This window comes from Neoarius graeffei, chromosome 24 (assembly GCF_027579695.1).
Source record: "Neoarius graeffei isolate fNeoGra1 chromosome 24, fNeoGra1.pri, whole genome shotgun sequence".
Classification (NCBI taxonomy): Eukaryota; Metazoa; Chordata; class Actinopteri; order Siluriformes; family Ariidae; genus Neoarius; species Neoarius graeffei.
Window position 1 is genome coordinate 50,330,920 of NC_083592.1, and position 24,011 is coordinate 50,354,930.

The following is a 24,011-nucleotide window of genomic DNA, read 5'->3' on the forward strand; positions in this document are numbered from 1 at the left end:
GAAACGGTTGTCCATTTGAAATCCGAACGGTTTCTCGCGGATGTACTTACGTGCTTTAGATTTATCTTAGCATACCGACATGACCTGGAGATAAGAGTGTAGTAATATAATATCATTCCATTATTCTGTCATCAAGCAGTAAAGTGGCAGCTATTGCACAGGAAAACGTATCCTGATGTGTTGGAGAAGCTTCCTCGCCACTCACCAAGGCTTTCGGAAATAAAGCGCAAAGTGCTTAAACACAATGAAACACTGCGCAACCTACCTGAGAGCTTTTAATGCACCTGCCTGCTGACGTTTTTCTCTTCATTTAGGCTTTAATAGGAGCACAAAAAGCTCTTCAGAGAGTGCGAGAGAACTTATCAACCGGAACAAAAGGTGGCTCGCAAATAGGAAAGGTTCACACGCGGTGCAGAGGGTGTTTCGAGTGAAAAAGACTCGAATGCAGGCTGTAAAGGGCACATTAGCACGGAATGATCATATTTACTGAACAGAGGCTCGAAACAGGAAAGTGGACGTATACAGGAGTATATATCAAACCCATCCTCTCAGACAAGGCTGTGAGTTAATGGACTTTAATGTGAGTGCAAAGGCCAGCAGGTCTCATTGGTTGATTCGTGTGATAGCTGGAATTATGATTATAGTTTTTAAGTAATCATTTCCAACTCTCTCCTGACACATTTGAAGGCTGGACGTGTTGTCAGCGAGAGCTGTTCTAACCCCTGAGGTCAACGAGTCGTGATGTGAAAACGTCTGGTGTCCCACACTAATTGAATAATGTATTTGTTTTTCTTTTTTCTTTTTTTTCCCAGAACAACTTGAGGATGACAAATTGCACAGTAATGGAGGTGAAGCACTATCACATTTTGACTTCTTCTTCCATGAAAGTCTGCCTGCATTCCACCGTCTTCGTTGCATAATAAAAGTCCTGCTGTCACACTGTCACCATTGCCATCACTCTCCGACACGGTGGAGTAGACTGCCTTTCCACGACACATTGCTTTTCATTTCCGTTTTTCAATGCTCTCTCTGTTTTGTTGTGATAGATGCTGTCTGACTTCTTCTCAATGTCGATCCGCCATGTGATTCATGGTATCAGACTCGCCGTTCTTCACACTTCTCTTCTCTTCTCTTCTCTTCTCTTCTCTTCTCTTCTCTTCTCTTCTTTCTCTTCTCTTCTCTCATAAATCCTTCTCTTCTCCTCTTTTGTCTCTCATATGTCCTTCTCTTCTCTTCTCTTCTCTTCTCTTCTCTTTCTCTTCTCTTCTCTTCTCTTCTCTTCTCTTCTCTTCTCACGTCCTCTCTTCTCTTCTCCTCTTTGTCTTCTCTCATTGTTCTTCTCTTCTCTTCGCTCATAAATTCTTCTCTTCTCTTCTCTTCTCTTCTCTCTCTTCTCTTCTCTCCTTTTTGTTTAACTTTGTATCCTTCTCTTTCCTCTCTTTCTTGCTCTTTTGTCCTCTCTCCTTTTTGCTCTTCTCTTCTCTTCTCTTCTCTTCTCTTCTCTTCTCTCTCTTCTCTTTCTTCTCTTCTCTTCTCTGCTCTACATATGTCCTTCTCTTCTCTTCTCTTCTCTTCTCTTCTCTTCTCTTCTCCTCTTTTGTCTTCTCTCATATGTTCTTCTCTTCTCTTCTCTTCTCTTCTCTTCTCTTCTCTTCTCTTCTCTTCTCTTCTCTTCTCTTCTCACATATGTCCTTCTCTTCTCTTCTCTTCTCTTCTCTTCTCTTCTCTTCTCTCTCTTCTCTTTCTCTTCTCTTCTCTTCTCTTCTCACGTCCTTCTCTTCTCTTCTCCTCTTTTGTCTTCTCTCATATGTTCTTCTCTTCTCTTCGCTCATAAATCCTTCTCTTCTCTCTCTTCTCTTCTCTTCTCTTCTCTTCTCTTTCTCTTCTCTCTCTTCTCTTCTCTTTTGTTTAACTTTGTATCCTTCTCTTTTCCTCTCTTGTCTTGCTCTTTTGTCCTCTCTCCTTTTTGCTTCTTCTCTTCTCTTCTCTTCTCTTCTCTTCTCTTCTCTTCTCTTCTCTTCTCTTCTCACATATGTCCTTCTCTTCTCTTCTCCTCTTTTGTCTTCTCTCATATGTTCTTCTCTTCTCTTCTCTTCTCTTCTCTTCTCTCTCTTCTCTTCTCTTCTCTTCTCTCTCTTCTCTTCTCTTCTCTTCTCTTCTCTCATAAATCCTTCTCTTCTCTTCTCCTCCTTTTGTCTCTTCTCTCATATGTCCTTCTCTTCTTCTCTTCTCTTCTCTTCTCTTCTCTTCTCTTCTCTTCTCTTCTCTTCTCTTCTCTTCTCTTCTCACATATGTCCTCTTCTCACATATGTCCTTCTCTTCTCTTCTCCTCTTTTGTCTTCTCTCATATGTTCTTCTCTTCTCTTCTCTTCTCTTCTCTTCTCTCTCTTTCTCTTCTCTTCTCTTCTCTTCTCTTCTCTTCTCTCATAAATCCTTCTCTTCTCTCTCCTCTTTTGTCTTCTCTCATATGTCCTTCTCTTCTCTTCTCTCTCTTCTCTTCTCTTCTCTTCTCTTCTCTTCTCTCATATGTCCTTCTCTTCTCTTCTCTTCTCTTCTCTTCTCTTCTCTTCTCTCTCTTCTCTTCTCTTCTCTTCTCTTCTCTTCTCTTCTCACATATGTCCTTCTCTTCTCTTCTCTCTCTTCTCTTCTCTTCTCTCTCTTCTCTTCTCTTCTCTTCTCTTCTCACATATGTCCTTCTCTTCTCTTCTCTTCTCTTCTCTTCTCTTCTCTTCTCTTCTCTCTCTCTCTTCTCTTCCTCTTCTCTTTGTCTTCTCTCCTTTTTTGTTTAACTTTGTATCCTTCTCTTTTCCTCTCTTTTCTTGCTCTTTTTGTCCTCTCTCCTTTTTGCCTCTTCTCTTCTCTTCTCTTTCTCTTCTCTTCTCTTCTCTTCTCTTCTCTTCTCTTCTCTTCTCTTCTCTCTCACACTCCACTGCTTGTTTGTTGTTTCTCTTTAAATGTAATCAGTAAAATAGTTTCAGATTGCCAGATGTTGTAAATGTCCTCACCCCACCCTGTGTCTGATGTGTGTAGGACTCGGCAGCACTCAGCCGAAGCAGGACTGGTCCATCCAGTGGCCAATGTCCGAGTCGGGGAAAGAGAACACACCAGCCGGGACCCCCTGACCCCGGGACAGTGGGTGCGACTGCAGCTCTCGCAGAGCCCGAAGCCTCAGTCACGCTACACCACGCTCTGTGTCACAGCCCTCAGGCCCTGGCGCCTCCTGCCTTCTGCCCGCAGCCTGAGAGGCTGTGTGTGGACGTCTACCCGGGCCTGACCCCACTGGGTATGCTGGACGTAGGGCACCGCTCTCTACCCCCATCTCCCAGGCAGAGGCACTTCCCTCACACTCCCCCACGCACCCCACTGGTGGTGAACACCATGACGCCACCAGGCACACCGCCGCTACGCCGCCGAAACAAGGTGAAGGCCCCGGGAACGCCACCACCTGCCAACCGCAAACTCATCCACCTGCTGCCTGGCTTCAGTGCCCTGCACCGCAGCAAATCTCACGAGTTCCAGCTGGGGAACCGCGTCGACGACGCACACACACCCAGGTGAGTTAGATCACATCTAACACACAGCATCTGCATGGAGGTGAGGGCGGTGTGTGTGTGTGTGTGTGTGTGTGTGTGTGTGTGTGTGAGAGAGAGAGAGAGAGAGAGAGAGAGACTGGATTTTTGTATGCTTTCTTTATTTTTCATCAGAATGTCATTGATGTTGGTGATGGTTGGCTCTCATTGTGCTTTGTAATAGCACTGTCACCTCACAGCAAGAAGGTTCTGGGTTCGAGCCCAGTGGCCGATGGAGTTTGCATGTTCTCCCCGTGTCTGAATGGGTTTCCTCCGGGTGCCCCGGTTTCCCCCACAGTCCAAAGACATGTGGTTAGGCTAACATGGGGCAGCCTGGAGATTGGGTTGAAGTGCCTTGAGGAAAGCCCATAACCCACAACTCTTCCCTGGGTGCTGTAGTATAGTTGCCCACTGCTGTGTGTGTGTGCGCGCGCTCATTGCTCAGTGTGTGTTCACTGCTTCAAATGGGTTAAATGCAGAGATTAAATTTCACTGTGTGCTTAAGTCTGTGCTTGAGTGTACGTGTGACAAATAAAGGCTTCTTGGGAAGGAGAATGTTTCTGTCTCTTCGAGCTGTCTCTGCTCTCTTGCTCCCTGTCTCTCTCTCTCTACACTCACTTTGACTCTCTCTCTCTCAGCTCTCTCTCACTCTCTGTCTGTCTGTCTCTCTCACTCTCTCTGCTTTCTCACTCTCTATATTTGTTCTCTCTCTGCCTCTCTCACTTGGTCTCTGTCTGTCTTTCTCTGCCCTCCCTGTCTCTCTTGCTGTCTGTCTCTGCTCTGTCTGTCTGTCTGTCTCGCTGATCTCTGTTGCTCTGTTTCTGTCTCTCTTTGTCGCTCTCTGCTCTCTCTGTCTGTCTTTCACTCTCTCTGTCTCTCTCTGCCTCTGTTTTGTCTCTATCTCTCTCTCTGCCTCTCTCACTTAGTCTCTGTCTGTCTCTCTCTGCTCTCTCTCTCTCTGTCTTTCTGTCTCTCTTGCTGTCTGTCTCTGCTCTGTCTGTCTGATCTCTGTTGCTCTGTCTCTGTCTGCTTTCTGTCAATTCCGTCTCCTCTTTCTCTCTATGTCTGTTTTTATCTGGCTGTCTCTCTGTCTATCATTGCTCTCTCTCTGTCTCTCTCTCTCTGATCTGTGTTTGTCTTGCTGCTTCTTTTTGTCTCTCTCTGATCTTTGCCTGTTTTTCTTTGTCTCATTTCTCTTTCTCTCTCTCTACTCCATTCTCAGTACACTATTGCAGATTAGGAGAAACTAATTAGTCTTTACAATTTAACATTTTACATCGGGTTTTTTATGTTCTGTTTCTTTTTTTCCCTTTTTTTAATGTAACACCAGTGTTTTGTTAGTTGCCTGGATATCATGATGTTCTCGTCCTTCTTTTTCATGTTTTTTTTTTAAATTCAATTTTAACTCAACGCGATCACAGATCTGCAATGAAATATGTTTTTTTTTTTACTTGAACAGAAAGAAAAATGTACATTCTGGGAAGTTATAATGTTTTTATACTAGTATTAAACACACACACACACCAAATACACTCACAGTGTTAATTGTTACCAGACATTTTTTATTATATTACTGAAGAATGATGGAATCCTGTTTATTTGTTTGTTTTTGGTGTGATTTGAGACCCTACTGTATGTGCATGCATGTGTTTAAATCTACATATGTGTGTGTGGCGGCACGGTGGTGTAGTGGTTAGCGCTGTCGCCTCACAGCAAGAAGGTCCGGGTTCGAGCCCTGTGGCCGGCGAGGGCCTTTCTGTGCGGAGTTTGCATGTTCTCCCCGTGTCCGCGTGGGTTTCCTCCGGGTGCTCCGGTTTCCCCCACAGTCCAAAGACATGCAGGTTAGGTTAACTGGTGACTCTAAATTGAGCGTAGGTGTGAATGTGAGTGTGAATGGTTGTCTGTGTCTATGTGTCAGCCCTGTGATGACCTGGCGACTTGTCCAGGGTGTACCCCGCCTTTCGCCCGTAGTCAGCTGGGATAGGCTCCAGCTTGCCTGCGACCCTGTAGAACAGGATAAAGCGGCTACAGATAATGAGATGAGATGTGTGTGTGTGCCTCCATTTCCTTTCTGCTGTACAATAAGTGTGTGTTTATAAACGCTAAGGTTTTGCGAGTCTGCCCTGGGAAGTGGATCAAATAGCATTAGAGCATTGATTACCGGTCTCATGCCTGTGATCCGATGCAGAGCCTCTAACAGACCCCCTAATCACTCCAGATGAACAAATCCAATCAGGATCGAGCTCCTCTGTGACTCGATTGGGGACTCACAGCGCTCGTTCGAGACTTTTCTGCTTTACCTATAGGCTTGTGGTAAACAGGCACTGATTCATATGTTACACTGAGCTTCAAACACACGTCATATGAAGCTCATATCCTGGATTCGCCTGGAATCTGGAGCAAGTGTAGAATATAGCAGAGGATTCAAGTCCAGTGAGTACAGTGCTGAGAACTTTTTATATCATCAGTTTTATATATATATATATATATATATATATATATATATATATATATATATATATATATATATATATATAAACAAAAAACGAATACACTTTGGCTGAACAGTATTTCTCAAACAAGACCCTGTCATTTTTCACCAATATCATTGTGTTACTATCGACTATAGGCAGCAGAGATGATAACACACACTCAATAAAAAATTAAACCGACTCCGATAATATCAGGGCTCTCAGAATACACATCTAACTTACACGTATATGTGTAAAGGCAGATTTATACTTCTACAACACCAAGTCAGAAAATGTTTAGACAGTATATTGAAGTTGAAATTGAAATAAGCCTGAAAACAGTGATTTGTAAATAAACTTTGATCTGTATTGCACTCAATACAATACACCAGCACATTATTTGATGTTTTACGTCATTAAAAGACTTATTTCAATTTTGATTCTTGCAACACATTTCAAAAAAGTTCATACCATAAAGTTTTACCACTTTATAATGTTGCCATTCCTTCTCACAACACTTAAAAGATGTTTAGGGACCAAAGACACCAAGTGATGAAGTGTTTCAGGCGTTATTTTGTCCCATTCTTCCTGAAAACAGGTCTTAAGGTGTGAAACAGTCAAAGTGAAAAGTCAAAGTCCCTCTCACGTCAGAATCTGGTCTTCCGAGGCAGTCTCCAGTCCCAGTACTAACCCATTTCAGTAATAATTTTTTACTTTCTACCTCAATTTATCACCTTTGGGCAGCACTTTTGACGCCATTTCTGAATGGATTCCTCTTGCCAATATGTCAGCTATCTTGGATCTGTTGGTTCACCTAATCCAGCTAAGGTGAAATACTCGAGTTCCTATTTTAAATCAATTGGAAAAACTCAACCCAAACAACAGTTATCCGAAGATCTATGGACGGAACTAGGAGACCTTGGTATTAGGAGGCCTTTCCAGTCTAAAGGTGCTGGATATACTTGTCAAATTAGAGCAAAGCAGTTATCTACTCAGCCTTTTTTCCCGATTGGAACTTCTACCAAAAACCAATCTTTAAATTTAACAATGGTGGTGAGCAATGTTCGGTCTATTTTACCAAGAATCGACGAACTTTGTACTGTAATTAGTAATATTAACCATCCTTTTGTGTGTTTAACTGAAACATGGCTTCACTCCGATGTACCTGATTCAGCTATTGACCTCAACACCGAATATATCAGCTTTCGCAAAGACAGAACTTCTTCCCATGGTGGTGGAGTTTGTGTTTATATTAAATCCTAATTCTCATGTCAATTACTGGACATCTATGTGTCTCAGGTTGAATCTATTTGGGTAAGTGTTCACTCCCACCATCTTCCAAAAGGAGTATGTATTATTCTCCTACCAGTTATTTATCATCTGCCATCTAGTACTGCTGAACAGAACTGTATTCTATATGAACATATTATTAAATTGTCAGTTGAACACTTTCTGGCTAAATATCCTGAAGCATTAGTTATTGTTACTGGAGACTTCAATCATCCATCCACTGGACTACTGGAATCACACCTCTGTTTGTTGACTGGCTTAACTCAGATTGTTAAGGTGCCTACCAGGGATGCCTCTGTGCTTGACTCTCACTAATAAACCTAAAATGTTTTGTGAACCTGTACAACTTCCTAACATTGGTATGTCAGATCATTTCACAATTTTGATTGAATCCTCTTTTAAGGATTCTTTGGTTAAGATTAAGTCCAAAAAGATTCCCATTCATGACACAAGGGACAGTGCATACAGAGGTTTTGGTACAGTAGATGGCTATTGACTGCCGACTGGTCTGTAATTCCACTTCTTCCTAATGTTCATGCTAAAGTCGATTTTCTATTAAATGATCTCAGTTGGGCTGTTGATACCTTTTTTCCTATATGTCTTGCCAAAGTAAGTTCCACAGACAAACCATGGATATCATCTCACTTAAAGCTGTTGATCAACAAAAGACAAAGGGCTCTGGCGAGGTATGTGTGACCCCGCAGGGTGAATTGAAGGGTCTTGGCTAAAGTGTTTGACTACGCCACCTGTGGCCTTGCACCACAAGAAATAATTGTACCACAGTATTTCCCCAGACCAGGTTTTAGACAAGAGGGCTCTCCCACACCGGTAAGTAAGTGAATACAGAGACGTGAGGTTTCAGTCTAACCAGGGCTTTGAACCGGTTCAAGGAACAAAAACGAAAACCGGGAACTTTTTCTATTTCACATGGAACAGAAACGAAACCAGAAACTTTATTATTTTTTATGTTCCGGAACAGAAACGCTTATTAAAAATAATGGTAGCCGGTTAATACCGGTTTTTATTTCGTTCCTCAAAGTTTCCGTAGCCTACAAATTAAAAAGTCATTCTTCTCCTGCGCAAGTTTCTATGACCCGCTGGGGTTCACTTCCTGTGTGATGTTCGCTGACTGAATGGAGAGAGCGGGAGGGTGGACTACTATCACGTCTCCACATCTTAAATAAGAGGTAAATATTGCAGTCTATCGTTATTCAAAAACGTCAATTTCAAACACGATATCAATATATTTGTCCACGTTAATGAGAGGCTTGCGAACATTGAATGACGTTAACCTCTGTTAGCCTATCAGTGCATAGGGCCTGACTAGCCTTTGGTAACACACTAAACGAATTATCTTTCATTTTTGGCACTTTTTCTGTTTGTGTAGATGGGAAGACATACTGAGAATCCAAATCGCCAACATTTGAAATAATAATTGTTTTGAATTATTTCTTGTCTTATTTAATGAAGGTTGTAATAGAATTAGCCTACATTTGGCTTAAGCTGGATGAGACAGACACATAATTTTATAGCCATTTGTTAAACAGCTGACAGGGAACGTAATTAACCATTCCGGGAATGAAATTTTTTTGTTCTAACCGGTTCGGGAACGTCTATTTAATGGTGGAACCCAAAACCGGAAACGTTAAAATTCCGTTTCTGTTCGGAACAAACCAATAGGAAAAAAATTCTGGTTCAAAGCCCTGAGTCTAACTAATGTCAATATTTATTAAAAAAATAAACAGTAAAACAGTATTAAGATACACTTTGATTTATTGGATAAAACAGACAAAGCAAGTTATGACGATGGTAAAAAAAAGAAACAAAAAAAAGAAATATGGCACACAAGGGGAAAAGTAAGGACTAAAGTGGAGTCAAAAAGACACAAAATAAAAAAAAATCCAAAATAATAAAAAAAAAAGTCAAATACTAAGGGCAATAACTGGACTCACACACGCACAAAGTTAGGCTAGGCAAAGCAGCAGTGGCATCACTCTGATGGAACAAGCAACAGTTAGATGCATGGTCACAAGTGTGCTTACAAATTAAAAAGGTTCACATTACTAGGAGTGCTCACACAATGCTACTTAAAAAAAATCACACAATGTTAATATCACCCAAATAAAAGTAGTCACACAACAATAAGAATGTTCACACACCTAGCACATATGAACTGGACGTAACCAAACATTCTGATTTACCTCCATGCATCAGACTCAGGCCATGTACACACGTACCCGGGTATTTTTAAAACCGAACATTTCCCCCCCGCCTCCGTTTATAAAAATGTTTTATCCACACCACCTCGTCTTCGAAAAAAATCCCTTCCACACATAACCGAACATCTGCGTTTTCAATCACATTCATAAGCATTCCAAACCTGTAGATGGCATTATTTCCCCAAATCCTACCCCCTAATCACATCAGAATAGCCCTCTGTTGGCGTCACTTCCGCCTAAACATAAAACATGGCGCCAAGCTCGTTCGTCTGGACAGATTCGGAGACAGAATTGCTTCTAAACACAATTTTGGAGTATAAACTTCAAAAGACGCAAGAAAACGTTGATTGGGAATCTTGTCGGTAGTTGGGCTTCTAAAATTAAACATGTAAATAGCACCTGCACAATAATTAACGCTTTCAAGGCACTACTCCGATCCATTACTCTTTGTCCATGCTTAATCTGGCTTCTGCAGTAAACAAAGGTCGCACGTTTGACGTCAGGGCAGATTTGTTGTCATTTTTTTGGCGCAGATTGTGACGTTCTAAAATGCAAAACTCCGGTTATCTCTGTCTACACGAAAAGGCATACACGGAGTTTTCAAAAATCTTCACTTTGCCCGGAGTTTTTTTAACCTTCATCCTACCAAGTGGGGTCCATCTGGACCCCGCACCTATATGTTTGTTTGCCATTTTAAAAATATGTGACATACTGCCTCACCGTTTTATGAATTTGTCGGAATTTATGTCTTAATTAAAACACTAAAGCACCGGAAGATCAGCTTTTTGCATTGTGAAGGTATAATTAATTTGTTACTGGGATCCAACCGGACCCCAGAGTAAAGTTTATCTGTCTTTCATTTTATAATTGAATAGCACACTGAAAGTTAACTTCTTTTATTTCTTTTATGTTCCATAATGAAACTACCAAGGCATTCCTTCTTGGGGTCCGTGTGGACCCCACTGCTGCAATAAGCACAGGCTGCAAAACAAAAGCCCTAAATTATTTTACAATTACTTTTTTGTTTTAAATTCTCTAAGAAAAGACCTAAGTTGTAATCCAGAATGTTTTACAGCTGCATGAGCTGCAAAAATCATGTACTGTATATAATGCCAATTTTTTTTGTGGCGCTATAATTTGCTACATGTATGCTAGTTATTGCAATATTATTGCAATGTTATTGCATTTATAATACATCATTGATATTCAGCCATAGTGGATTTTGTTCTTCAATAAAGTTATGTCTGTTTGCTGCATTGAATTGGTTCTTACTGCATTGATTTCAAGGTATTCTCTCCTGGGGTCCATACGGACCCCGCCTGGTAGTTTGTGTATGTAAAATTGGCTGGTAGGATGAAGGTTAAGTGTGTTCTTTATGCCTTGGGCCCTTTAGTGTATTGCTGTTATTAATACAAGATGTTCTGAACAAAACTTATCTGGTGATTTTGTCTTTATAAGCTTTAATTTTAAAGAAAAGTATTGGGGTCCAAACGGACCCCACATGGTAAGATTAAGGTGTAAAATAGCATGGTAGGATGAGGGTTAAATATTCGTTTTTGATGTGTTTTCATGTGGATGACAGGCCAAAACGTAGAAAAATATCTTCGATTTAGCAGATACCCGGCTACGTGTGGACGGGGTCTCAGGCACAAACAATGGCGTCAGGCATCCCAAGCAGTCACAATGTTCGCCTACTCGCATGATAGCAAGACAGTGACATAATTACATGCTAGCCAAACACAAGTCAAGCATTGAAAACATTTACTCATTGCCTTAATATACATGTGAGCACAGATACAATATTAAAACATGCAATTAGTTACAGCAGGGGTCACCAAACTACGGCCCGCGGGCCAGATCCGGCCCGCCACCCCCCTTTGACCGACCCCCCAGCCCCTCTGCCCCCCATCACTTGAACCGGCCCTATGAGACAATCCCCAAAAGTGGTCATGGCCTATTTTTTTAAATTGCTTTTTGGCAAATAATAACATGTCTGCATCTTGTATTTTGTTGATTTTATCAATTAAAATTAATATTTAGTTATAAAATGAACTATTCATATTTTCCGAATTTTCGTCATATGCTCGCGATCAAGCAGTGACAGGCAGCGCACGCACAGAGAACTGTCAGTGTTCAGGACAGCAAAATGGCTAGCGGTAAGCGAAAAGCTGACAGAGAGTGCAGAGTTTTTAAAGAACAGTGGACCACTGATTCTTTTTCTGTTCAGTGTAAGGACCGTGCAGTTTGTCTTGTATGTAAAGAAAGTGTGCCGGTTTTCAAAGAATATAATCTGCGTCGTCACTATGAAACCCGCCACAAAGAGTATGCTAGTTTGCGAGGGCAAACAAGAGAAGACAGGATTCGGAGGATGAAATGCGGACTGGCTGCACAACAGAATGTATTCCTTCACCAAACCCAGATCAACCAGGCTGCTGTCCGAGCTAGCTATAAGGTAGCTCACCTACTAGCTACCCATGGAAAGCCGTTTACTGATGGGGACTTTGTTAAAGTATGCATGTGGCCGAGGAGGTGTGTCCCGACAAGAAGGATGCGCTCAATGCGGTGAGTCTCTCCGCACCTACTATGACCAGGTGAACTGAAGATTTGGGGGACAACGTGTATGACCAGCTGAATGAGAAAGCGTCAGAATTCGAGTTTTTTGCTTTGGCCATGGATGAGAGCAATGACGTGCAGGACACAGCACAACTGCTGTGATCTATTGATCTATTGCTCATATTATTATAATTTCACTGTTTTTTAAAATGTATTTATTTTATAGGCCTATTTATTTGACCTTTATTAAGTGCTGCATACAATTATTATTTATATTATTAATAATATCAACAGGCCTACCTCCAATTTATAATTTTCCACTCACCTTTGCCAGTGTCAATCAACTCAAATAGGCAGATGTTTCTTACCTTGACAGCTTTCATATTATTTTTATTAGAAAATAAATAAATGGAATATCAGTGGTATTTCAAATTAAAACAAAGTGTGAAGACTTGATTACTACTTTTGCAAACCACTAGTAAAGATAAACAAATATGTGCCAGGAATCAAGTGTTGATATAGTAGTATGGATATAGTAGTGGGGATGGCCGTGCCAGGCTAGTAATCTCTACTACACAATGAGGCCTGCTGGTGGTCATATTTGTCTGGGTCATACAATTCTATGTGATATAGCTGACCCGACCCCGGCCCCCCATCACAGTCAGGAACGACAATGTGGCCCCCAGAGAGAAAAGTTTGGTGACCCCTGAGTTACAGTGTGCTACCGGAACTTTTGTCAAAACCACAAGCAGCAGAGTGCTCCCAGCGTCCTCTGGACCAAACCTCGGTTTGAAAATAACAGTTTTAATGACACATCTTTGTACTACATGTGTGCATGTATGAATGGGAAGTAACATTTAATCAGTGTCCAAATACTTTCGGTAGTTCAACACTACCCGGAAGCGTTAGATGGTGTACTGCAGATCACCTGTTTTTAAGAACAACTGTCAAGTTTGATCACAGATAGATACTTGCTAGCGAAAGTGTACAGATATAACACATACCTCCAATAAAAGCAGCGAGGACCGAAGCAGCAATGCGAAAAACCAGGGCTTGTGTGTGACCTGCCGGTGAGTGCAGCTTTATAGATGTAATGCTAATCATGAATGAATAGCCACTGACCTGCTACCTGGGGGTGTGTCAGCTAGGTGCAGACCTACGGTGGCTGCGGAAAGACAACCTACCGAAAGATACCGGTTACATTCGGTAAAGACTCTATACCGGTATAAATCTCTTAGAAACAAAGTACAAAGAGAGTGTGGAATTTGCAAGGTGAGATTCTACAACAGAAAGGTTGAAGACCTGGATAACTCGAACAGCTCATCCTGTGGAAACTTATTAAAGGTCCCATGGCATGAAATTTTCACTTTCTGAGGTTTTTTAACGTTAAAATGAGTTCCTCTGACCTTCTTAAGTCACCCCAGTGGCTAGAAATTTCATAATGTGTAAACCAAACTATGCCCAACATTTGAGAATGGCGCGTCAAAACGGCGCGTTGATAAGCTCTTCCCTTTACTACGTCAGCAAGGGAGATGATCCCCACGCCTCCCCCCTGGATTCCCACCCACTGTATGGATTGCCCCGTCCAGTTGTAGTGAGGAGACCATAGAGGACACAACAACATGGCATCACCTAAGCGAGCGAAACATGGAAGTTGCGCTGTACATGGATGTGACAACACAGAAAAGAGTCTGTTTTTACTGCCGACGGGAGAGCCCCTGAAGACGCAGTGGCTTAATTTTATTTACTTCAATAATATGCCGTCGAGTCTACCTAAGACGGTGTATGTTTGTCGGAAGCATTTTCCTGATGAATGTTTCCACAACTTGGGACAGTACAGGGCAGGTTTTGCACATCAACTGTCACTGAAGCCTGGGTCCGTACCAAGCATCCCTGCCGCATCAGCAACAAACACCGAACAAGTAAGTGTATAACTGGTCATTTTGCCGTGTTTTAAAATTGGTGCGTTAGCCTAGCAATGGCTACATTAGCTGTGCAGCTAACCGCTTCCTGCAGTTAGCCAGGTAATCTGCGCTACAAAACTAAAGAGCATGCAGCATGCTCTGTTAAACTGAGTTTAGTCTGGAAATTGACTGTAACTTATGAGCTTATGTTTGACTATTGCTCCGCAATGCATGTCTTCTGTTGGATAAGCGCTATGTTGCTGTAGTTGCTGCTTCTATCCTCTTTGGTTATGGAGTGCGTGTTCAAGCCTAGGGTATTATACGTTCGTAAACTACCACTCCGAACACTCTCACTCTCTGTTCTCTGTGTCACGTTGAGTTTACGAAAGGAGTCCGAGGGAGAACGGGGTTTTGTCTTAGCAGCGTGGCTACAGGCGCTGATAGCAGCGAGTATGTGTGTGCGCAGCTTGGTCAAGCCCCTCCCCCTCCCCCATGGCCCGCCCCCACCCTCTACCCTTCCCCGCCTCCTGCTTCTCATTAGCAAAACGACGCACTGGGAAAAGCGCTGAAATGGGGCTTTCTCCCAGGAGGCTATATTTACTTGCCGAGGGTTCATTTCGAGAAAGGCTGCGGATATAACATCCGGAAACCTCCACGAGCCCGTTTAAAGCATCAACAAACCACCATGCCATGGGACCTTTAAAGATCTTGGTGGCTTATCAAGCAGGTGTGATTGGTTTCAACAATTATTGGATGAGAATGTTCCTGACTCCTTGTCTTTGGCCACTAACTTTAATAACTTTTTGGTTAATTTAATTCACACTTTCAACCTCTTCAGCCTCCTTTTCCTGTGTATGGCTCGGTGCAGGAGGATTTATTTGTGTCTGACTGTGAAGTTTTTAATCTTCTGAAACATCTAAAGACCAAGAAATCCCCTGGTCCTGATACTATCCTCACTAGGATTTGGAAGGATTTTGCTTTCGAACTTGCTCCCATCATTGCCAATATCTACAATTCTTCATTATCTGAAGGAGTGTTCCTTACACATTTGAAACAAACCACTGTTGGTCCTGTTCCTAAGACCTGGCCTCCAAAAAGTATTGAGAATGACCTGCGGCCAATTTCTCTGACCTCTCCCCTGGCAAAAGTCCTGAAAGACATCACACTTCACTCCATGTTGAAGTCTGTATCACAGAAACTTCACAATCATCAATTTTGCCTTGCTGGTAGATCAACTAAACAGGCACTGACCTTTTTCCTACATGGCAGATTCTACCATAACTGGATCCATTAACCACTTGCCCACAAAATAAGAAATTTTTTTTGTCCTTTTTTCAGTGAGGTAATATTTTCAAGATTGAAAATATGGTATTTGGTCTTCTAAAACAGCACATGTCATTTAAAAATACACTGAGTATATTTGTTTGTTTGTTTGTTTGTTTGTTTATTTAGTAAACCAATGTATATACATAATATATAAATACAATATGGAAAATATACACTAGTTGTACATGGATAACGCAAGAAAGTTTAAAACTTATTTCCATTGCGGTCCATATGAGTGATGACATGATGGTGGGTAAATACTAATTATACATTAATCACATATAATTATCACATATACATATTAAGTTAATTAATACTGAGTATGTATGAAAATTTAATTTAAAAAAAAGTAATAATAATTATAATAAATCGAGAATCTTAATACATAGTAATTATTTTACAGGTTAAACACCATAAAGTCACAATCGTAGGTATGAAAAAAAAAATTAAAATACTATGTATAGAGGAAAGGATTTGATCCTTGATTGTGTAGACAAGTGACTAGATGCTTTTTTACTTCCTTTTTAAAACTAAATTTGTTGGAATGAGACTTAATATGGGCGGGGAGGTTATTCCATAAAACAGAACCAGTGAATTGAAAAGATGACTGTCCAAAAGATCTAACTCTGGGGACAAGAAGGGAAAAGGGGCCCGAACGGGTGTTGTGGCAGAAATTGTTAAGTGTAAAAGATTGTTTGAGATATTGTGGAGCGTTGCCGTGAATAATGTTATGCATGTGGTGGAGTTTAAGTTGTTGAACACGGACATCCACTGGTAACATATTGACCTGTCTTAACTCAGTTGCCCCGATGTGTGTACGAGGGGTAAGGTTGAGAATATATCGAACTATTTTGTTCTGAGTGGTTTGCAGACGGGTTTGTAGCTTCTTGGTTAGGCCAGAATACCAGGAAGCACTGGCATAGTCAAAATGACATTGAATGAGTGCTGAGGTAAGGAGTTTTTTGGTTTTGACGTCCAGATGTCTGGTCTGACGATACAAGAACTTTAGTTTTGCATTACTTTTTTTGATGACACCCTCAGCTATAAAACTACCCGTGATGGACTGATCAAGTGTAACGCCTAAGTATTTAACACAGGATTTACTGGTTAATACTTGTCCATCACATGTGACGTCGAATGACTCAATATTGTTGAGTCGTCTTTTTGATCCAAACAGGATGGATTCCGTCTTTCCGAGGTGAAGGGATAGCTTGTTATCTATAAGCCATTCTTGAATTGATTGGAGTCAATAAAAAGATTTTTAAATCAATAAAAGATTTTTAAAGAATAAAGTTCTATTTCTTTGGCATAGCTGACAGACATAACTCCCATTTTAAAAATCACTTTCATTATCCCTGTTGCTATCGTCAGTGAATTTCTGTCAGATGACCTGACGATAGACTCGGCCATTATGGATCTTTGGTAGTTATCGTGTGGAAGCAGGCTTTATCATTTTTGGGTGTCAACAGATAGAGTTGAAATAGATTAACAGCGAAAAAACTATTTCGTTCACGAGAGAAGCCCATAGTTATTTTTTAAAAATGCTATCGTCAGTCTGTCAGTCAAATGCACCTGACGATAGCAAAATTCAAGCCCTCACCACGCACATGTTGACTGACGCAAAGAGGAAATTCTACTGCGCATGATTTTTGTGACAGCAGACATTTACTTCCGGGCAAGACTTGGAGTTCTGACAGCTAGATTTCATCAAATAAATCAAGGTAAGATTTTCTCTCAGCTATCCTGACGATATAAATTTTTGACGATAGAAACATTGAGAATATATTTGTGCATTCATATTTAAATTTTTCTGGAGGAAAACTATCGTAAGTTGAGATAAATCAGAGCCACTTGCGACCCTTTCAGCCGACAGGCCATTTCAATGTGTTATTTCCCCGCGAAAGTGACACAGTCGTGTCTATCGTCACTGCTCTGACAATTATTGTTGATATTTCAATTTTGAAAATAAATTTTATCTTTTTTATTTCAATATTTTATTTTATTATTTGGTTCTCGTGATGAGGTATTTAATATTATTACTAAATTTGTCATATTAATAATGTAAGAAACAGTTTTGTTGCTATTGTCATCTAGAGTGTCTATCAGAATATGATGGTAGACGTTAGTTTGTCTGTCAGATTTTGATGATAGAAACCGATGTGTTTCTATTGTCATTTAGCATGTCTGTCATGTCAGGCTTTTATTAATTAGTTACCAGGACTACTGTCCTAAAATTTACTGTGAATGTCCAAGACCCCAAATGCTACTAGAAAAACTTAATAGAATGATCAAAATAATCAATTCAGCAATTTAAGGAGATGGGACTTAACTGGCCTCTGTTATGGTAGAATCTGCCACATGTCATTCACTGTAAACCCGAATAAGTTGAGTTTACTTAAAAAAATTGAGGAAAGTGGTTGCCTTAAAAAAAATAAGTAATTATTAATGATTGAATTGAGTACCTTAAACTTACCAGAAGATTGTAAGTTTAAGGTACTCAATTCAATCATTAATAATTACTTATTTTTTTTAAGGCAACCACTTTCCTCAATTTTTTTAAGTAAACTCAACTTATTCGGGTTTACAGTGTTTTAGAGACATTAGATAGAGGACAGTGTTATGTTAGAATCTTCTTCTCTGATTTTTCCAAAGGTTTTGATCTTGTGGATCATAATGTCTTTCTTAATGAGCTAGATAAGCTGGGTATTAACCCTTTTTTTATTAGGTAGGTTGCCTCAGCTTGGGTGCCCTGTAGTGAGACCAACACTTGACGCCACCAGTAACCATGTAATCTGGTGCTGCCCGTTCATGGTCGGGTTGTCTGTGACTAAACCAACAACCCCCATTGGCCTGGCCTTTGGGGAGGGTGGTTGGGCACCCTGCAGAATGAAAAACAACATCTGTCAAAACACTGTCACAGGCTGACAGTGTCCCAACACACCTCTCGCCCTCCGGATGGCTACCACACGGAGCGTGCAACCCTGGCTTCCCGCCGTCATGTCAGTTTTGTCCCACAGAACCACGGGATCCTGGGCCAAGTAGGGGCCTGAAAGTTGCAGTCGAGCCCTTCCTTCATGCAAGCGGTAGTCCTTTTCTCCATCCGCTACCCTCAACCTCCCTCCTCTGAGGCTCTATAGCCATACTCAGAGCCATCAATGCTTGGGCACTGCCAGGGGTGGAAGATGAACCCAAAGAGGACAGTGAAGGGAAGAACTCCCCATACTCGTTACCGAGTGGACCGGACTACTGGGTTGCCTCATTTCTATACAATAGATTCCAGAGGGTCAGGATTGATAATATACTTTCCCCTTAGGTATTTCCTAATGGTGTAATACCACAGGGCACTAAGCTTGCCTTGCTGTTGTTCTGTATTCTTCTTAATGATTTTTGCTCTAACATTCCCAATAGGATTAAGTATGTTGATGACATGTTAATTATTGAAGTTATTCCTAGGTGTTCCCCCTCATATTTACAGTTCACAGTCAATGATGTGGATGCTAGTAAAAGGGGTATGAAGTTAAATCCAAAAAAAATGTAAAGACATGTTTATTGACTTTTTGCATTATAAGCCTTGTGAACCAGGCCCTTTAATGATAGGCCCTGTGCCGTTGGAACGAGTTTAGAGCTATAAGTTACTAGGTGTGTATATTTCTAATGATCTGTCATGGAATGTTCATTGTAATTATATTGTTAACAAAACCAACAAAAGATTATTTGCTATTAGATTGCCCTGTAAAAAACAACCTATAGAATTTACCCAATTTATCTAAGGTAACAATTTGCATAGACTTTATTTGGGTAAATTTCAACCATTATTTTGAGTAAATACCACCTACATTCAACAGCTATAAATTACTCAAAGAAATAAGGTAAATATTGCCTACGATTTTCAATAAAAATTACTCAAAATTATTGAGTAGTAATAACACTAAATGTTTAGCCATTATTTATGTAATTAATAATTATTAATAATTATTAGCTACTATGACAAATTAACTATTACCTATTCCAGGAAGGTTAGATTTACTTGAAGCTATTTTCAGACACAGCAGACGCCAGACAGTATTAAAGTCAACTTGTTTAATCAGTCACTCAAGTCTTAACATGCAACATATCCAATATACTGTATTTAAACAATGTAAAACACAATGCACACATATATACACTCACCGGCCACTTTATTAGATACATGTGTACAACTGCTCGCTGACACAAATTTCTAGTCAGCTAAACACATGGCAGCAACTCGATGCATTTGGGCATGTAAAAATGGTCAAGAGTGGAGGGCACAGTGTAGATATAAAACAATAAAAGCTGTTACAAAAATAGAAAAAAAATACACCATACAACTGTTTTTCCCCTTAGAGAAGTTTGCACATGTATTCATACAAATGAGAATAACTAAGAACAATTTAAGAAAAATATGAACACCTGCAGCACTCACCCAACAGTGCGTTTTACCAATTATTCAGATTAAGCCACTGACACAACGCAACACAAGCTCTCTGTGTGTGTGTGTGTGTGTGTGTGTGTGTGTATGTTCAAAAAAGACAAGAGAAATCTGTTTGTGTGTAGCTTAACCTGAGTAAAAGCAGTTCACTTTCTCTCTGCTGTGCCAAAGGTAAAAACCTTCCAAAAAAAAACAGTTAGTGCCAAGATAAAAGTTTAAGAAAAGGTTATTCTTGTACATATTTAGCACTCCCCCCCCCCCCCCCCCCAAGACAAGTTTAGACAGTATTCACATAAATCGGAATAACTTAGAATGTGGAGTGATGCTACATGTGTTCATATCTCTTAAATGGTTCTCTGTTCTGCCAGACATTCAGGTCAACTGACACACACACAACAAAAAAACAAAATAAATCCTGCTCAACTGTTTGCGTCCTTGTAAATGTTAATTCGCAATTCCCTTCGAGACGCAGACTCGCTCCAGTCTCTTCTTCTGGGAGCACTGCATGCACGAGTGCTGTTTTCTGCTGAATCATGAGCACGGTACAAGCATGCTCCCATGAATCATTGCGCGTAGAATCGAGTAGGCTATATTTTAGTCATTTTAGGTAGTTATACCCTACCTATTGCGTTACATTATTTCCTGCCTAATATTTCTGATTATTATTTAATCCATTTTCATCACTTCAATTGGGTGTAGTTTACTCATTTCTCACCATTAGAAGTTTATACTCTATATTAATAGGTAGCGCCTGTATGATCTACCCCCTTGCAATCCTTTGCTTACCTATTTTTTTTGTGGAAAAAAATAATCATTTTTTATCAGTAAAATATACAACCCCACAAAATCATTTTTTACAGTGTGCTTCAGAGAAGTGGCCTTCCTTCCTTGGATCTTGTTAAGGTTTATTGTTCAATCATGAGGTCCATTCTTGAATATGCCTCCCTGGTTTGGGCTAACCTACCTGATTATCTTTCTGACCTTATTGAGTCAGTTCAAAAGAAAGTATTATATGTTATTTACCCAGGTTCAAGCTATAGAGAATCCTTACAGCTGTCTAAGTTATCTAGTCTTAGTGATAGACGTGAGGAACTATGTATTAAGTTTATGAAGAAGTGCAGTGGGGTTCCTCTCATAAAGTGCCTTATTTCCCCTTTTAAATTTTACCAACCCTATAATCTTAGGTCAGGGCACTTTAGGTTAGTTGATGTGGTGGCTAGAACTAAGCGTTTTAATAATTATTTAACCGTCCGTTACCAAAAGTGTTTGCTTGATAGGTCATAGTTGATACTAAGATATATTGTAGACTATCATTACCTGATTTGATATTCTCTGTACAATATTTCTTGCATTTGTAATATTTTAAGGTTGGTTTTTTTGCCATTTAATATTGTTTTTATATTATTATATTTCATGGGATTGCTTTATGTCTTATCTGCTGACATTCCTTGTAATTCAGTTTGTACTGCCAAAAGGGATAAATAAACCAATGATAATACTAATTTACAATAGTGAGTTATTACTGATAGTGAGTTAGTTACGATAATGAGTTAGTTATGATAGTGTTATTAACAATAGTAAGTTATTTACTATAGTTATTTACGATAGTGAGTTATTAACGATAGTGAGTTATTAACGACAGTGAGTTAGTTATGATAGTGAGTTATTAACAATAGTGAGTTGGTTACGATAGTGTTATTAACAATAGTAAGTTATTTACTATAGAGTTATTTACGACAGTGAGTTATTTACGCCAGTGAGTTATTTATGACTATGATTAACAATAGTGAGTTATTGACGATAGTGAGTTATTAATGATAGTGTTAGTTATGATAGTGAGTTATGATAGTGAGTTATTTACGATAGTGAGTTAGTTATAATATTGAGTTTTTAATGATAGTGAGTTAGTTATGATAGTGTTATTAACAATAGTAAGTTATTTACGACAGTGAGTTATTAACGATAGTGAGTTATTAATTATAGTGAGCTATTTATGATAGTGAGTTATTTACAGTAGTGTTATTAACAATAGTAAGTGATTTAGTATAGAGTTATTTACGATAATGAGTTATTTACAACAGTGAGTTATTAACGCTAGTGAGTTATTGAGGATAGTGAGTCATTAATGATAGTGAGTGAGTTACAATAGTGAGTTATGAACGATAATAAGTTATTTATAATAGTGAGTTAGTTACGACAGCTTGCTTATCAGTAATTATGAAACATAGAACAGCTTTTAAAGTGACCGCACTCATCACCTGTTGCTTCCATATATTTTCTGCTCTGTGTGTGTGTGTGTGTGTGTGTGTGTGTGTGTGTGTGTGTGTGTGTGTGTGTGTGTGTGATTTATTGAGAAGGATTTGATTAAAACACTTGACAGACACGGCATTGTCTTTGACATGTTTGAATGGAAATTGTCGGAAACAGAACAGTGGGATATAGTCAACCTTTTTTAAAATTTTAATTACGACTGAATCTGGAACTCAACCAGGGGTCTGTGTGTGTGTGTATGTGTGTGTGTGTGTGTGTGTGTGTATGTGCGCGTGCGCACTTCATACTGTTATACTGATCCAGACTTAATCAACTTTAAGTAAGATACATCTCTTACACACTAAGAGAGCTCAACAGTTCTCTCTCTCTCTCCCCTCCCTCTCCTCCACCTTTCCCTCTCCCCCTCTCTGTCTTTCTCCCCACCTCTACCCCTCCCTAGCTTTCTCTCTCCCCATGGCCCCCCCCCCGGTGGTGTTTGTGGGTCGAGATCCTCTTCTACACTGGTGCTAATTAATAAGACTCATTGTGTTCATGAACATCACCCCATGTGTGTACAGTAGGAAGGCCAGCAGCTCCGAGTGCTTCAGTATCACACGTCACGGGTCATTACAGCATGAGACGTAACTGTCGAGGCCCAGTCATGCACGCAGCAGCATCTTTAATGCCACTTTATGAGAGTCGTCTAAAGAGCGTTATGAAAGTGTGTGAGTGTGAGAGCGAGCAAACGCGTGGGACTTTCTCCATCTCACCACTTTTATAGCAAATATTAAGCACTGCCTTATTAAATCTGATGTCTGCTAATAAATCAGGGACATGGAGGGACCCAGAGGAGGAGGAGGAGGAGGAGTAAAGAATAGGGGGAATATGTAGGAGAAGAGTTATGAATCACTGAGTGTTGCTTTCATTCTGTTTTTTTTCGTTCTGAGTGAATTACTTAAATTGAGAAATTTCTGTCAAAGAAAAAAATTTGCGTCATCCTGAGAGCAGCGTTGCTCAGTATTAGAGTTGATTAGGTTGGATGCCTCCACGTTTCTCTCTCTCTCTCTCTCTCTCTCTTTCTCTCTTTATCTGTCATTCTCTCCTACCCTTCTCCATCATCACACACCACCTCTCAGACATTTACAGAGCTTTTTTTTTTAAATCCAAAAACCTTGAGAAATGAAATAAGGCAGGCGTTTTGGACATGTTCAACTTTCCTTATTAAATACTTCTGTATCAAGTAGGTGAAAGTGCACTCGAGAGCAACATAGCTGATTTCACCTCTCGAATGGAAATACGTTCAGATTTATCTTTAGTTCCACCACAGTTTAATTAATAATTAGAGATTATACTTTGCCTTCAAGAAAAAAAAAATAATTTCTTTCTCATCTCAGATAAGAAAATCCAACAGGGATAGAATTGAGGCAGGAACTTTTTGACGAGTCCAGACTGACGTTTTCTCACTCACATGTTTCACACGTTCGTGTTCATTTCGCTGTAGTTACAGATTTGTCGTAGCGCCAGAATAACATGCTTTAAGGGAGATTTCCGAGTGGATATGCAGCGTTTGAACCAAACCCTGGTGCATTTTGGTGCAGTTTGTTTGTGAAGGTCAGAAGTGACAGTGGGAAAGACTGGGAAAATCCTCACTCAACCGAAATACAGGAAGTGACCTAAACATTCCAAGCTTTTTGAGTTGAAAGTTTTTTTTTTTTCCATGATGGTAAATATGTGGTCTAAGTTAAAACCTTGAAATGAAATGATGCACTCGTTCATGCCTGATCGAACACATTAAAAAAAATGATTCAAAAAACACAATACGATAAAAGCGAACGTAAATTAACATTTTATTTGCTACATACACAATCATACATAGTACGACATGCAGTGTAAGTAGTAAAAAGAAAGGAAGTAAAGTAGAATATAATAAATAGAATAAAAAATAAAAATGTGATGATGGAACGCTCTGCAGAATATAT

General features: G+C 40.0%; 1 protein-coding gene across 1 annotated transcript in view; it reads left to right on the forward strand.

The window, feature by feature from the left end:
- ksr2 (kinase suppressor of ras 2) overlaps nt 1-24,011 on the forward strand; it is a 273,796-nt gene that overhangs the window by 93,997 nt on the left and 155,788 nt on the right. The window contains 4 exon segments of the mRNA XM_060907435.1: nt 813-848; nt 3,031-3,113; nt 3,116-3,185; nt 3,188-3,554. Of these exon segments, the coding sequence (XP_060763418.1) occupies nt 813-848; nt 3,031-3,113; nt 3,116-3,185; nt 3,188-3,554 (556 nt within the window).